Source organism: Henckelia pumila, chromosome 1 (genome assembly GCF_033568475.1).
Source record: "Henckelia pumila isolate YLH828 chromosome 1, ASM3356847v2, whole genome shotgun sequence".
NCBI classification, from domain to species: Eukaryota; Viridiplantae; Streptophyta; class Magnoliopsida; order Lamiales; family Gesneriaceae; genus Henckelia; species Henckelia pumila.
Window position 1 is genome coordinate 99,714,059 of NC_133120.1, and position 16,790 is coordinate 99,730,848.

Below are 16,790 nucleotides of genomic sequence, written 5' to 3' on the forward strand. Positions count from 1 at the left end.
TTAAATATATAATCAGAACACATGCAAATTTCTCATGGATTGTACTGGACTGCTGGCCCTAACACTCAAGCCCAATTTCTTAAATTTGGCCCAATAACATACTTAAGCCCAATAACATTGTTCTAAGCCCAATTAAAATAATTTAAAGCCCATAAAACATTCTAGGCCCAATAACAACTTAAACTGGCCCAATGGGCCCAAAAGCCCAAAGACTGGCCCAATAACTTTCATGGGCTCAAAAGCCCATAAAATTAATGGACTAACTTAATTAAAATTTTAAAAGCCCAAATAAAATTATTTGGGAGTCCAAATAATTTTATTTCTAATTAATTGGCCCAAAAACCAATTAATTCATAAAATACTTTAAAAATAAAAAGACTCGAGCCCGGTCCACCGAACCCGGCCCGGACCAACTTAACCCGACCCACTACCCCACAGACCCGACCCGGGACCACAGACCCGACCCGGAACCAAACCCTAACCCTAAACCCGACGCCCCCCCCCCCTTACCCTGCAGCCCACGGCCGCCGCGAGCAGCAGCCCTTTAGGGGCTGTTGCCGCCTCGCTCCGGCCGCCCCTGGCCGGAGCGCCACCGCCCAGACTTAGCCCACGTCTGGGCGGATTGAACCTAGCCCAGCCCCGGTCCCCATGCACCCTAGCCAAGGAACCCGATGCCCCTTAATCCAAAACCCTAGTCTGCGTCTACCATGGAGCCGACCACCTCTTGGCTTGATTCTAGGCTCGTTTGGCTCGAGCCCCTCGAGCCACTTGAGCCTAGACCCACCTTAGACATCCTATCAACCATGACCAGCAGCTAGAACGATCCATGCCAAGGAAAATCGTGAGAATGATCAAGCAAAATGCCTAGACAAGTCTCAAACCTCAAAACCGAAATATTTTCCTTGAAAACTTGAAGGTTCGATGCACAAACAATACACACGCAATAATAACTGATAGGTATGAAAAATAGGGAAGAAAATCATGTCTTGCACCGAAGAAATCGATTGAGCACGTACGTAGAACGTTTCTGGGACGACGGGACGAACACACCTTCGAAGCTTTAAGAAAATCGAGCTATGGAACCTCCTAGGCTTGTTGATCGAGGAAGAAGATGAATAATGGGGGAGAGGGAGGCGGCTAAGAGGGGTAATCGGTTAAGGTTTTGGGTAGATTAGGTTTTTGGGGTTTTTTTTTTTTGTTTAATTAAAATAGGTTTTAGGATAATTAAAAGTTTTAAATATAAAACATAAAATTTTAAAACTCTAAATAAAAGTTAAAATCTGATAACTTAAACTAGATAATATAAAAATCCCGAAATTATAAATTTAGGGAATTTTAAAAATAATTAAAAGTCATTAAAATGGCTAAATTTTGATAAAAATGGACTCCTAAAATTATATAAAATTAAATACTAAAAATTTTGAGATAATAAAACTCAAAATAATATTTTAGGGCTCTAAAAAGGCTCATGAAATTAATTGGCTAGAAAGTTGTCATCTCGTCCGTCCACGGTCCCGTCTACGCGATAACATAATTAAAATACTAAAAAATCATAAAAATCACTAATTATGGGTTAAATGCTTAAAAATAAATTAAATCATGCACAAATAATTCACATAATTTATTTAACCCATAAATCTAAACTTTAAATAATTAAATTTCCTAATTATGCATGCGGATATACGTATTTAAAAATACCGGGTGTTACAGAATCAGATAGGAGTCCTATCAGAGTTTGTGCTATCCAGGCCGAGCCAAAATTGTTTGTGTCGATCAGAGAAGCACAGAAATCCTATGAGAGTATTCAGAATTCGATAGAGAAAGTGAGATCTGGACACCAGTTTGAGTTTCAGGCCAGGGATGATGTTCAACTTGTGAATAATCGTATTGTTGTGCTTGATATTTCTGAGTTGAGAGGCACATTGCAGTCGGTTCAGTGTTCATCCAGGAGGCCGGAAGATGTTTAACGACTTGAAGAGTCAGTTTTGGTGGAAGAAGATGAAGAGTGATGTTGCGAGGTTTGTATCCCGTTGTTTGAACTGTCAGCAGGTGAAAGCCGAAAGAAAGAGGCCGGGAGGTCTTCTGCACAGTTTATCTATTCCGGAATGGAAGTGGGATCATATCTCGATGGACTTTGTCACGAAGCTACCCCGATCTGTTCGAGGATGTGATGCTATTTGGGTAGTGATTGATAGGTTGACGAAGTCTGCTTGTTTTATTCCCTATCGGATGATATATCGTCACGATCACATGGCCGACTTGTATGTTAGAGAGATTGCCAGATTGCACGGTGTGCCGAGATCGATTGTTTCTGACCGAGATCCTCGGTTTACTTCTCACTTCTGGCACAGCCTGCAAGAGGCTCTTGGTACTAGGTTGCACCTGAGTACAGCGTATCATCCTCAGACGGACAGGCAGTTTGAGAGGACGATTCAGACTCTGGAGGATATGTTACGAGCAGTGGTGCTTGACTTTGGCACTACTTGGCAAGATTCATTGCCTCTCGTTGAGTTTTCGTACAACAACAGCTTTCAGACGAGTATAGGTATGGCACCATTCGAAGCGTTGTACGGAAGGAAGTGCAGATCTTCTCTGTACTGGGATGAGATGTCTGAGTCCCCAGACTTGGGACCAGATATGATTCGTGATATGGCTGAGCAGGTGAAGATTATTCGATTGAGAATGAAGACTGCTCAAGACCGACAAGCGAAGTATGCGAATATCCGTCGCAGACCTCTATCTTTTGATCAGGGAGACCGTGTATTCTTGAAGATTTCTCCGTTTAGAGGTACTGTTAGATTTGGAAAGAGAGGGAAGTTGTCACCGAGATTCATCGGCCCGTATGAAGTTTTACAGAAGATAGGCGATCTAGCCTACCGATTAGCACTTCCTCCTTCTTTATCTGGAATTCACGACGTATTTCATGTCTCGATGTTGAAGAAATACCATCCCGATCCTTCTCATGTTCTTCAGCCTAACGAAGCCGAACTTGATGAAACTCTGAGCTACTTTGAGAGACCGATTCAGATCCTTGACAGAAAGGAGAAACAACTCAGAACCAAATCGATACCTTTGGTGAAATTTCAGTGGAGTCGTCACGGAGTCGAAGAAGCGACTTGGGAGACAGAATCTGACATGAGACAGAGATTTCCTGATTTATTCATCTGACGTGAGTTCTTAATTTTGTTCTTGAATTCTTAGTTATCTTCTTATGAGTTGATATTGATGATTTCGAGGACTAAATCTTTTCTAAGAGGGGGATAATTGTAACGCCACGTTTTTATCTTAATTGATGTTATTTGAAATATTCAGTGATTTCAGAATTCGAGAGCCGACTTTTTATTAATCAGGGACCTTTTTGCAATTTTTGGAAATTTCAGGGACTAAAATGCAAAATTGAGTTTTGTTATATCTTAGACTTGTTGACTAAGTCTCTCATTTCTTCCCTTCCTCCTCCAAGTCGATCCTCCACCATTGAAGAACGCCCAAAGCTTTCCCAAGCTTTGTGATTTCGATTCTAGCTCAATCCGTCCGATAGAATTGAATTCTGACTTGTTATCTACGATCACAGCTTCGAGTGCTCTGTGGGATGTAAGTTTATCTTAATTCTGAGAGATTTGAATTTTTGGATGTTGTAAGAATTAATTTATATTTGGAGAGGATGATTATTAGATAGTTGTGACAGTATATCTAAGACGGTTCGAAGATCTATCGACGAATGGATTTGATATGAGTTTTCTTGTTATTTTCGAAAATCATGAGTTTGAGATGTGTTGGGTTTGTGTTGGAATTGATGTTTGAGGATTGGAATGAGTATTTTGAGTTGTTGTTTTGCTGTCTGCATTTCCGGTTTGATCATTTATAGCCGTTATGCCGTTAGTTTGAAGTTTGAACGTCGTTTTGATGTTTTAAGTTATACGAGTTTGTTATGAGTTTGATATCGATTTTGATCACCATGACTTCTTCTGATAGATTGAATTGAAATTTTTGAAGATTGTGAGCCTTGCAGTCTTGATCAGTTTAGAAAAGTCGAGCCAGTATAGTATCAATGTCTTCTTTTATCGATTGACGAACTTGTTTGGATATTGATTGAGGATTTGTTATTTTCAGATTGAAGAGTTTGAAACGACGAGAAGGTATAAGATGACTTTGAAATGGAATAGGACGATTAACTCGAATTCGGATTCATTCGAGTGTCCTAGAAGAAATCACATACTTGCATGTTTATATGCTTATATGAATTTATAATTGAATTTATATTTGAATGCATGAGATTAAATATGCATTCATATTAAGACGATTGATTATTCATTTTGAACTAGACGATCTGGAGATTATAACTGAGTGGCCTTGGTAGGCGATTTACTACAAGTGTCGATTAACTCACTATAATGCCCTAGAGTCTAGAGGATTAAAATAAACCTCATCCACCTCGAAAGGGTAGTTCGGTGTGATCGTTGGATATTTTAACATCGGGATCCCAAACCGAAGAAAGAAAGAAAGAAGAATTCCATTTGATTATCTGAGTTTGATAATCCAGAAGTTTTAAAGTCATGCATATCATTTTAATTTCGCAATTGAATGAATTACTTGAAGAATATGTGGAATTTGATTTTATATCATGTTTTGATATATTTATGTGTTATTATATGCTAGTCTCTTTTACTGAGAATTGTATTCTCACCGGATTATCCGGCTGTTGTCTTTGTTTGTATGTGTACTTGGCAACAGGTGGGGCAGGACCGAGTCAGAGATTGCATGGCTAGGTGGAAGAGTTGATAGAGTGAGGCCTTGTTGTTTTAGAAGTCGAGTTTGTAATCGAACTTAGATCGTATTCGAACTTGTTTTGTATTGAATAAGCTAGACGGAAGCATGTTCTATTAGTTCGAGATTGTATAACTTTAGAACTACTTTGTATTGGAGTAATCATGTGTATTAACGTTTTGAGTTGCGTTGTAATGCATGATTTCGTTTTGGAAGTGTTGGAGTCGAGCCTCCTTATTTTTCTGTTGTTTCCTAGTTCTGCAGCAGGGGGCGCTCGGGCTGCAGTTTTTAGCCGCCCGGGCGCACCCCCCCTTCGAGCCAAACAGCAGGTTGCTGTTTTGGGAGGCGCTCGGGCTGCAGTTTTTAGCCGCCCGGGCGCACCCTTTTTTGAAAAAAAAAATAAAAATAAAAAATTCTTGCTTTTAGTCTTGAATCTTGTTTGTTTAATTGTTGTCTAATTCAAGATTAGATGTTTAGAATCGAGATCTCACATAACCGAATGCTCACCCCCACGTGGTATGATGGGCCCGTTAATATTGGGAAGAAATATTTGTGTTATTGTGGGTGCCCTTAGATATTATTTAAATTGTTACAAAATGAGATGCTTTGCATATGCAAAATAAATTATTTTTATGTAATTTTTTAAAACCAAAAAATAGATTGAAAGGGAGGTTTATTGAGCCAGTAGATAAAAAAGGATAATTATAGAATAAAAAATTTTGATGTCGTCAAATTTAGTTACTATAATAAGCTCGAATTTTATATAATAGCATAGATATTATTTTAAAAAATATATTATTTAATTGGTTTATAAATAAATCAACCAATCAGACGGGGTTTCATCCCATATTTTTTATTCTACATCTTAGTTGATATTTTTATTTATTAAAATTATATTACACATGCATCTGTTCGCTTCTACGGTCTTGTAGATGCTACCTCATCGAAACAATGTCCAATGGAGTATCCAACGTTCTACATTTTTTTTCCACGCGACATTTTGGGTGCATAAAAAGATGAGCCGTTAGATTTAGAGTGCATATATGCTAACATCGACGGAATCCACTTCTACAATATATATATATATATATATATATATAATTTAATTATTTTAAGATTATTATTATAAAAAAATTTATCCGGCAATGCATAGATTTTGCATTTTTTTAATAAATGTTTGTTAATTTTATGGTTTTAATACATTATTTTGAATTTTTAAATTTATATTATTTTTCACCAAAATGTCAACGCGACACCAACAAAATATGACGTGACATTAAAAAAAATGTTATATCATTAGTTAAATGAAAAAAATGATTAAATTGGGGGGAAAATATAAGTTGATGAAGTTGGTGGACTAAGACTCTAACCGTTTAGTTCGAGGATATGATAAATAATATTTGGATAAGTAATATAATGTAATATAAAATAAATAGAAAATGATAGTTAATTTAGTATTTGATTTGATTGATAGATTATAGTTCATTGGATTTGATTGATTGAATTTTATATTAAAAATATAAATTACCATTTTGTCTTTTTGAGAATAAATAAAATATGAATAATATTATTTAAAGGGTAATATAGTAATTTAAATTCAATGATTTGATTGATGTAAGATAAATAATTAATGATTTGATTGATGTAAAATAAATAATTATTAGATGGATAAATAATATGACGAGAAAAATGCGCGGGATTGAATAAAATAAGTTGTACAAGTACTAATTGTACTTGTACCAAACGATACCTAAGAGCATGTATTGATGTTAGAAAGAAAACCAAAAGAAAAACACTCAAATTTAATGGAAAAAAGTATGTAAATACTTTTATCATGGTTTCTTGTGAGTCGTCGATCTTACAAATCTATGAGACGGTCAATTTTGTCTATATTTTTAATAAAAAAATAAAAATTTTAGCATAAACATAATAATTTTTTATTGGTTAAATAAAAAATATTTATGACGAAATTGACTATCGATCATGACAGTATTCCAAAAATGATAGTATTTTTTTTGAAACAAAAATTACAGTCTTACATAATTTTTGCGCTCAATAAAATAGAAATAAATTTTTTATTGGTTTTTGTAAGTGTTTGATCAGGCTATATATCCACGTCAAATTCCATATCAAAAACATAATTTAGGATAAAAAACACTACTTTATTAAATTTGGATATCTACTTTTCACCATTCAATACATCTGCTTCCTCATAATCCAATATATCTTTATTTTTTTATCTCTTTCCCACTTTTTATTATTATTATCTTTGTAATAGTTTTGCACAACTATTTCAACGACAATATTCCTACAACGATCTATATTTTTTTTAAAAAAATGAACAGAGCTTGTTAACCAAAAACACGTGCTACAGTCAGTGTAGCATGTGTGTTTCGATCAAGAGATTTATATTTTTTTAAAAAATAAAAATTGAAAAGGGTGAACGAAAAGTTTTATTTTATTTTTAAAAAACAGGACAAGACTAAACTTGCAAACGATTCGATAAAGTAGTATATTTACAAATAATAATAAGATTTCAATTGATGTTAAAAATAAAATAAGGTAGAATATATTTCAAAATCAAATAAGATAGCATATAGTTACAAGACAAAACCAAAATTACAAAATTTAAAACATCAAGTCTTCATAAAAAAAGAAAAAAAGAAAGAAAAAAAGAAAGTGAGAAATGAGATGGAGAAGAAAGAAATAGTAATTTATTATTTTGGGAAGAGTAGGTTAATTTGAGAGATAATTTTTATCCTTAAGAGGGCCAAACTTATAAGAATTTTTGTGTTAAGTAATACACGCTGATTGAGCAGGGAATTGATTGAGTAGCTGATAGTAGAAGAATTTTTAATGCATACTCTAAATTTTAATGTAATTTTTTGTTTCAAAGAATTAGATGAGTACGTGGTGCAGAAGAATTTTTAATGCAAGAATCTAAACTTTAATGCAATTTTCCTATTTTAAGGAGACAGATGGAGATAATGCACTTGGTCATGCTATAAGTCAATGTACCAACCGGTACCAAGAATCCATACGACCAACAGAGATGGCTGATCAAAATCCACTACTGACACATACTGATCCGGCAGCCTCGCCGGATATCCCCAGAAACCAGCAACATCTCACCTTAGACGACACAATCGAACACTGCATCGGCGAATTCGGGTGGAGTCAACTCCTCCAGGCAAGTCTTATATCCTTTGCATGGTTTTTCGATGCACAACAGACTTTCATCAGTGTTTTCACAGATGCACAGCCCAAATGGAGTTGCAAACATTCTTCCGATTCGTGCAACAACAACGCTAATGTTTGTGACCTTCCCAGGAATTCCTGGGAATGGGACCTTCCTGGGTTTACATCCACCGTTTCTGAATGGTCCCTCGAGTGCGCAAATCCTATAATTATTAGTCTTCCGGCCTCGTCCTTCTTCACGGGGTGTTTGGTAGGTGGATTCGCGCTTGCGACCCTTGCGGATTCGACTCTGGGTCGGAAGAATATGTTGGTTTTGTCGTCTCTGGTCATGTCTTTGAGCGGGGTGCTCGCAGCTGTTTCGAGTAACGTTTGGATGTACGCTGCATTGAGATTTGTGTGTGGGTTCGGACGAGCCAGTATTGGGACATGTGCGCTTGTTCTTTCGACGGAATTGGTCCGGAAGAAATGGAGAGGAAACGCTGGAATAATGGGATTCGTTTGCTTTGGTCTTGGGTTTTTGTCTCTTCCAGCTGAGGCATATTTGTTGAGAGGATATTCATGGAGATTCATCTATCTCTGCACCTGTGTTCCATCACTTTTCTACTCTGTTCTTATGTATTTAGCAGTTCAAGAATCTCCCAGATGGCTTTTCATCAAGGGAAGAAAGGAGGAATTTGTGCGATCTCTGAGAAGCATTGCCGAATCCAAGAAACGTAGCCGATTAACAGAAAGCTTCTTCGACGAAACCGTCAACTGGGAAGAGGAAGTGCAAGAAACATACATTTACTCGGCCATGAAAATGTTGCTTAACAAAGGGTGGGCGCTGCGGCGGATTGCGGCGGTGATGGCTGCGGGCTTCGGCATAGGAATGATATACTACGGGATGCCATTAGGCCTCGGTAACTTGTCGTTTGACCTGTACTTGGGCGTAACGCTGAACGCTATATCGGAATTTCCTTCGTCGTTCCTAACTTTCTTCCTCATCGAAAAACTGAACAGAAAAAGCTCCATCACTGGGTTAACTGTACTGAGTGGAATCTGTAGTGTTTCCTGCGTTTTGGTGAAATGGAAAGGGATTAAAATGGGGCTGGAGTTGGTATCATTTTTCAGTGCTTGCACTGGGATGAATGTGTTATTGATTTATGCTTTGGAGTTGTTTCCTACTTGCGTGAGGAACTCGGCGGTGTCGATGGTGCGGCAGGCGATGGTGCTTAGTGGGGTGCTCAGTCCCGTGCTGGTGGCGGCCGGGAAACACAACGGGTTGATTTCTTATGGAGTGTTTGGTGTGACGATTGTGTTGTGCGGATTGTTTGTTATTTGGCTGCCGGAAACTAAGGGGCGCACATTTTGCGATACAATGGATGAAGAGGAAAACAGGGAAGAGTAATTGTATTCTAGAGAAAAACTCTAATGGCAATCTTGCACGTGATATGTTCGTTGGAATATCAGTATCTTGTGCAACTACACCGGAAAAAAACATAGAATCTTCCCGAAGAGATGGATAATAGCTGTAACTTGTGCCTGTTTAAGGCTCTTTTTTCACCCGATTAAAGCCTCTTGCTCTCATGATTTCTCCTATTTTTCTAGCCATATTAGTAATTATGAATATTGAATCAATGATCATACTACTGTGTTACTTCAATTAACTTCATTTGTTGGAGCCTAGAAGCCAACAATTCAAGCTGAAAGACAGAAACCTCTTTCTTTTCCATCGCTGGAAGGGTTGTGAGTTGGGGCCTTCCAATCATCAGTGATAAATGGTAAAAAAAATTATGACGGAGAGGCGAAATTACTGTTTGGATACAGAACAATAATATACCATATAAAATCTGGTATTTTAAAAATTATATATCATATGTAATATTATATGCCCTCATACAAAATATTATGATTTACATATGAATATTCTCTCCAAATTAGCTGAGACCGTGTAATTAATTTGTATCTTCAAATATATAATTTATGCCAGCATATCATTATGACTTAAAGAAATTAGGCCAAGTCAAAGATCATGTAGAACAACCTTCCAATTAAGTAGTTATTATTATTTTTACCCCATTGGATATTTTATAGTGAAAAAATGTGATATTTAAATTTAAGAGTCAATTGTGAATAAATCCCTTAACCCAAAACTAACTTTTTTATAAATCCCTACAATAAAAATTCTTTCTTAAAACTCCCTAGGACCACCAAACTTGGTCAAATTCAATGTTTAATTCTTGTACCCAATTTATGCATTTATGTACTCCATTTATGCAATGTTTGTGCTCAATTATGGTACTTGAATCATCCGCAAAAGTGGTATCAGAGCTTTAGGTTAAATATTCAGACTTAATATTATTCGTTAACTCATATTTTTCTTTGTTGAGGAGAAGATTTTTTACAAAAGATGACTTCAAACGAAGGTTTGAATCAAGAGGATTTTATTTATATGAAATCCTATAAACAAGTTAATTTGTTCACAATAGATTACTTACGACAGAAAGATGATTTCTAACTCTCAATTTTTAAAAATTACCCCAGATTCCTCTAAACTCTCCGGAGATCTTAGAGAAATTCAAAAGACGGTACAATATTACAGCAATCAGCTGTATGAAATACCTCGTTAGATTGAAGGAATCCTTAAGAAACAAGAAGAAATTCTTGTAACCCTAAAGGATCTTCAAACTAAAATCACAAATCTAGAACAAACTTTAGGTTCTAGAAAAGGAAATACAGGAGGAAGGTTACCACTCTCGTTTGGTACCGAACCGTTGTTACAACAGAAAGGTAAAACCAAAATGGTTCAAAAACCTTTAACTGATGATGAAAGAATGATTAATCTTATAAAAGCAGTTTCAGAAAAAAAAACACTATCTGATAACTACTTTAGAGAGATTAAATCTCGAGAATCTACAAGATCTCGCGGATTCTTTTGCGAATCTCAAAGTAGTAGATCTAAAAATGAACTCCCCTGAGGGTGAACAACCCATAGGGAATCCCCCAATATATGTGGTTAAAACAGAAGAACCGCATAGTGAGTTTCAGGTTGGAGAAAATTCACATCCAGCAGGAACCAGATCAAGAAGGAGTAAAATCCCACTCCATCAAACTCCTTACGGAAAAACTGTTTTAGATCCAATACATCCTTACGGGGTTATGTTAAACCTTGATGTTTTGGACTTCAAAAACAGAGAAGATCTTATAGATGATTGGACGTCAGCTATGAGAATTGCAGCAGGGACATTAGATCTCAATAAAGAAGGATTCATTAAACTTCTAGAAATGAGTCTAATGGGATCTGTCAAGATTGCTTGGGAGATGACTATGCTAGATACGAAGGAATCAATCTTAGCAGGAGAATCCCTCAGCGAAATTGGAGAAAGAATGGTCACCCTATTTAAAGCACAATTCATAGGGGTAGACTATTTCAACAATCAAGATACAGAGAAAAAGAGAAGATATACTCAAGCTCTGTATAGCCTCGAGTTACATGATATCTGTTTAGTTGATGAATACATTATGTTATTCACTAAATACAGATGGAATTCAGGAGTCGAGAAAAATGTAGCTATTCAGCTATTTTTCGCAAAAATGTCAAGTCCCTGGAGAGAAATGTTGATTAAAGAATACGTTCCAGGTCATCTTGACACTTTGACAAGACGCGCGTCCTTTTTGAAAGGAAAATTGGCAGAATGGTGCCATATGGCAGCATTACAGAAGAACTACAAGAAAATAAGGGGTATAAATAAACGTACACCTTTATGTTGTAAAGATAATGATCTTCCAACGATCATTGGAAACAGATCACAGGGATTTAAAAGGAAGAAATTCAGAAGTAATCCCTACAATAAAAGAATGAGAAGTTCTTGGAAACCAAGAACAATTTGGTCCAAACAAAAGGCCAGATCTTATAGGTCAGGAAAAAAAAGTGGACCTACAAGAACATCCCCAGTAACAAGCTCATCACAAAGCAGGGGAAGAACACCATCAAGAAGAATTTTCAGAAGAACTCATACAAGAGCAAGTGAAAGTTTCAAGGATTGCAACTGTTGGACATGTGGAGCAAGAGGACATATATCTAAAAATTATCCAAAAAATGAGAAAAAAGGAGTTAAACTCTTTGAAGCAACACCAGATATGGATGATGCAGTCTTCTTTCAAGATCTAGTCCAAGTATATCAATTTGAGGATATCCCCTCAGATGAAAGCATATACGAAGAAGAGATATTGTTTAGTCAAGAAGATTCTGAGGATGGATCAGAATCAGAATCAGAATAAAGAAGAAGTGTTTCGGCATGAAACACATGAAAGTTTGGCTGGATTATTTAGCCAAACCACGATATCTCATAAAATGGTCCAAATGATTATAAGAGAAAATCCAACGTTACAAAAGTACCAGGGATTTTTGGCAGGACAAGTAGAAAGAGTTTTAGGCAACCTAGGGCTTAGACAAAGAAGACATAATTTGATTTACAAAGTATCCAGAAGGGAAATGGCAATCCCCATGGAGTTAACAAGTAATCAAATAGAGATGCAGTTAATTCCTTTTGAAGAAATAAGAGAGGAATTGCAAAAGTTGAAAGGTGAGGTAGCAAGGACGATGTCTTGGATTCATATTGGAGCAATCCAAATAATGATCAAGGCAACTTTTAAAGAAGAAATAGATTCACCCATAGATATCGTAGTATGCGATAAAAGAATGGGGAATATTCAAGATGCTGTCCTGGGTACTATCTCAGGAAATCTTTGTGCAGGAAAAAATGTAGGAGTTATCTATCCAAGAATAGCCTACAATTTAGCTGACAGGGACTTTAGTCGAGCCTTGACATTGCATCAAAACTTCAAGGAAAAGAGACTGATGAAGGAAGGTAATAGACCATATTCTATTACATATCAAATTTCATATGCTTTTTCTAATACTCATCATTCTGAATTATTTATTAGAAATGAGTTCATTGAAATTCCAGAGATCTTTGGGAAAGTTGCTCATGCAATATACCCAGAAAGAATCGAGTTTCCTTTAATTCAGGAAACAGACATTCAAATTCAAGACAGACCGATTCTATACAGAGACCTTAAAATAGAACCTCGAAGGTTATCTTTTCAAGGAAACCGAATGACAAGTAGGAGATGGGACAAATCTCCTATTCAAGAAATTCCACCAGAAGAAGAAGAGTTTTCTATAATAGGAAAACTTAGATCTCCAGAAGGATGGAAAAAAGTGAAAATAGTATTCAAAATTACAAGTCATCGGAACCAGTTCCCTTGTAACTCGATTTACTATTTGAAACAACATGAAAAAGGAACTTACCAAGGATTGATAAATATTGGAGAATTGGAAGTTCAAATATGTGAAATTCCAGGAAAAGAAGTGAATCAGCTCATTCTTGGCCTAGAGTTTCTGGAGGATCATAAACCATGGAAACGCCTTGAAAAGGGAATAGAGTTCATGGCAAAAGAAAAGACTTGGAGGATTCAATAAGAATTCTACGAAATGAAAAACCAAGAGAATTGGATAAGGAACAATCCCTTAATCAGATTCGAAAACTCTGTTTACAAACAGAGGAAGAAGCAACTGTTGAAATTAGTAAGTCATGAACATGATTTACTAGAACGCATTGAAGAGGTAGAAAGGAGTAACCATACTCTACCTTTTGAAGCCTTAGGAAGACTAAAGGTGAATAGTCTTAATCGGATTACTGAGTTACAACACAGTCTGTTAAAAATGGCAGGGCCATTTAGTAATCCCTTTAAAAAATGACAACAAGTACTTTCTCCATATACATTCCGATAGGGATGTTGTATGAACAATATAAGGCTGAATACTTTGCAGCTTATATCGATTCGGGAGCAGGAATTTGTACAGCAAAAAAAAGAGTCTTTCCTGAAGAATGTGAAGAAGATTTGCCAAAAATTGCTGGACGAGATTTCTCTCGAAGAATTTTAATTCTTTGCAAAGGAATAAAACAAGCAGAGATCCTTATGGGAGGAGCAGGGCAGACACCTTGGTACAAGGTAAAGACACCACCAATCTATTTTCATGATACAGGAGCTGATATCCTATTAGGAAATAACTTCTTACAAATGTTTAAGAAGTACACACAAGACAATGAGTCAAGAAGACTTATGTTCACTACAATTTGTGATCATAAAATTATCGTTCAAAGACTCAAAGTTGCTTTTTATCGACAATTGCCGATAATATTTCGCAGCCAGCGTGGTGATAAATGACAACTTTTCACCCAAAAATGAAAGATCCAAGGAGGTTTGGAGAAACCATGTTGAAAATAACAACAGAACAAGAACTCCAAACAGAGGATATGGAGTTTCTCAAGGTAACTCTACATCACAGAGATATAGAGTTAGAAAATAAGGTATCCCTTGAAGATGTCAAAAGAAGCTCAAAGAAAGTTACAACGAGCATCCTTTGGCATGGTGGGATAGAAATCAACTCAAAGTCAGTTTTACTCTAAAGAAAGGCAAAGAGTATGAATTCGTCAGATATAATCCTATCCCGATGAACATAACAGATCAAAGGGATATGAGAATGATTATCAAGGAACATTTGGACCTTGGTCTAATCAAAGAAGGAGTTTCACCATATAGAAGCCCAGGATTTCTGGTCAGAAATCATGGTGAAATAAAAAGAGGAAAACCCAGGTTAGTTATTAATTACCAAGGTATTAATAAAATCCTGGAGTTTGATGGGTACTTCATACCCAGTAGAGAACATCTAATTAGCTATGTACGAAATGCTAGAGTGTTCTCAAAATTTGATTGTAAGTCTGGATTCTACCAGATAAGAATGGAAGAAGGCAGTAAGAAATTCACAGTCTTCTCTACTCCACAATGACACTATATTTGGGAAGTTATGCCTATGGGATTGGCCAATGCACCCCAAATATTTCATAGAAAGATGGATAATCTTTTTAAAGATTATTTCAACTTTATGTTTGTTTATATTGATGATATTCTTATAGCATCAAAAAACATAGACGAACATGTTAAACACTTAGAGATTTTCTCTAAGATTTGTAAAAAAGAAGGACTGGTTTTATCTGAAAAGAAAGCAGTCATAGCAACAAGGAAAATTGAATTTCTTGGTATTGAGATTGATGAAACTGGAATAATTATACAACCCCATATTGTGGAAAAGGTAAAGAATTTTCCAGATAAACTCAAAGATGTAAAACAACTCCAGAGTTTTCTAGGAGTAGTTAATTTTGCAGGGATGTTCATAAACAACCTAGCAATGTACAGAAAGGTGTTCAGTCATTTGTTAAAAAAGGATGTCAGGTTTATATGGACCGATGACCATACTAAAGGAGTAAACCAATTAAAGGAGATATGTAAGAATCTCCCAAAAATGGCTATACCCGTAGATGAAGATGATCTGATATTATTCACAGATGCCAGTGATGATTGGTGGGCAGCTGTCCTTACCAAGATCACTCCAGATGGAGAAATACCATGCAGATACTGTAGCGGTCTTTTTTCAGAATCAGAGGCCATCAGATGGCAAATCAACGAGAAGGAATTTTATGCAGTTAAAAGGGCTTTTGAAAAATGACCATTATTTTTACTTGCTAAAAAATTCACGCTGAAGGTTGATAACACCCAGGTAAAAGCTTTCTTAAAAAATAAGATTGAATCTAAACCTGAGAAAGCTAGGTTATTAAGATGGCAAGCATTATGTCAAAATTATATTTTTGATATTGTTATTATTAAATCTCATGAAAATATTCTTGCAGATTTCTTAACAAGAGATGGAAGGCAGTGACGTGGATTCCAACATGAAAATGCAGAGGCATCTCAGAGAACACCTTGGGTTGCTTCAAACCGAGTTCAACCAGTTAGTCATTAATGCTGAAATGGCTGGCAGGTTACAACAAGCTGATCATATCAAAGTATCTAATCGAATTACTGGATGTATGCAAGCTCAAACTCAACTATGGGCTGCTATTCAAGGGCCAATTGTTAAGGCTATAGAGAAACCATTGGTTTCTCATAAACAGGAAAAGTTAAAACCATTGGTTTTACAAGAATAAAAAACACAACCACTGGTTGTAGAACAAAGGGTTGAAGATTCCAAAACCCAATAAACAAGTGCTAATCTATCATCAGCTTTTGATGAATTGGATGAAGCAACAATTGATGAGAATAATTCATCAAGTCAACCCTCCGCCTCTGGGGTAAAAGAGGAAGAGATCAATCTTAGGCCCAACACTGACAAGGGTAAATCTAAGATTGATACTAATCCAGCTATTATTTCTCCATTCCAGGTTTATCAACAGAAGTGGGAGAAATTAAAGACAAGGAGTGAAATCAACCCAAACACTTGCATGGTTGATGTTGCAGGAATATATCCAAGGGTTTGGCTAAAAAACAATGTCAATCCTAAGGATGTAAAACTCTGGTATGAATTTGGGGCTTTGGCCTCAGTTTATACAACGTCACCAAGCTTCCCGGAGATATCACAGTTACCAAAATGGATCCAGGAAGCAGTCCAAGAAACATGGACAAATAATGATCATTTGTCCAGAGGAGATGTGCTAGAACTATATTTCTTCAGTGCAGCTCCAGAGCCAACAGGGAAAGGATCACATGAACCCTTTCATTTCATCAAGCTAAGGAGACCTGATATGACGGGCCATAAATTTATCAAGGATCCTAAAGCTGAAGAAATATCTTTGGTGTCCACTTTTGGAGAAAATGAAATCTCAACCAGAAGGGCATGGGGTATTTGGGTCTGTCTCACCGAGATGGACAAAGTCAAATTTCCGTTCAAATTCTACCAGAATTCTGTGAATGGATCGTTTCTGTTAAATACAATGACAGGAAAAACT

General features: G+C 36.3%; 1 protein-coding gene across 1 annotated transcript; it reads left to right on the forward strand.

The window, feature by feature from the left end:
* The first annotated feature begins 7,484 nt into the window (after positions 1–7,484).
* Positions 7,485–9,501, forward strand: LOC140875693 (organic cation/carnitine transporter 3-like). The gene has a single exon (XM_073279463.1). The coding sequence runs from the start codon at positions 7,715–7,717 to the stop codon at positions 9,347–9,349; it is 1,635 nt and encodes a 544-aa protein (XP_073135564.1). The 5' UTR covers positions 7,485–7,714; the 3' UTR covers positions 9,350–9,501.
* The last annotated feature ends 7,289 nt before the right edge of the window (positions 9,502–16,790 follow it).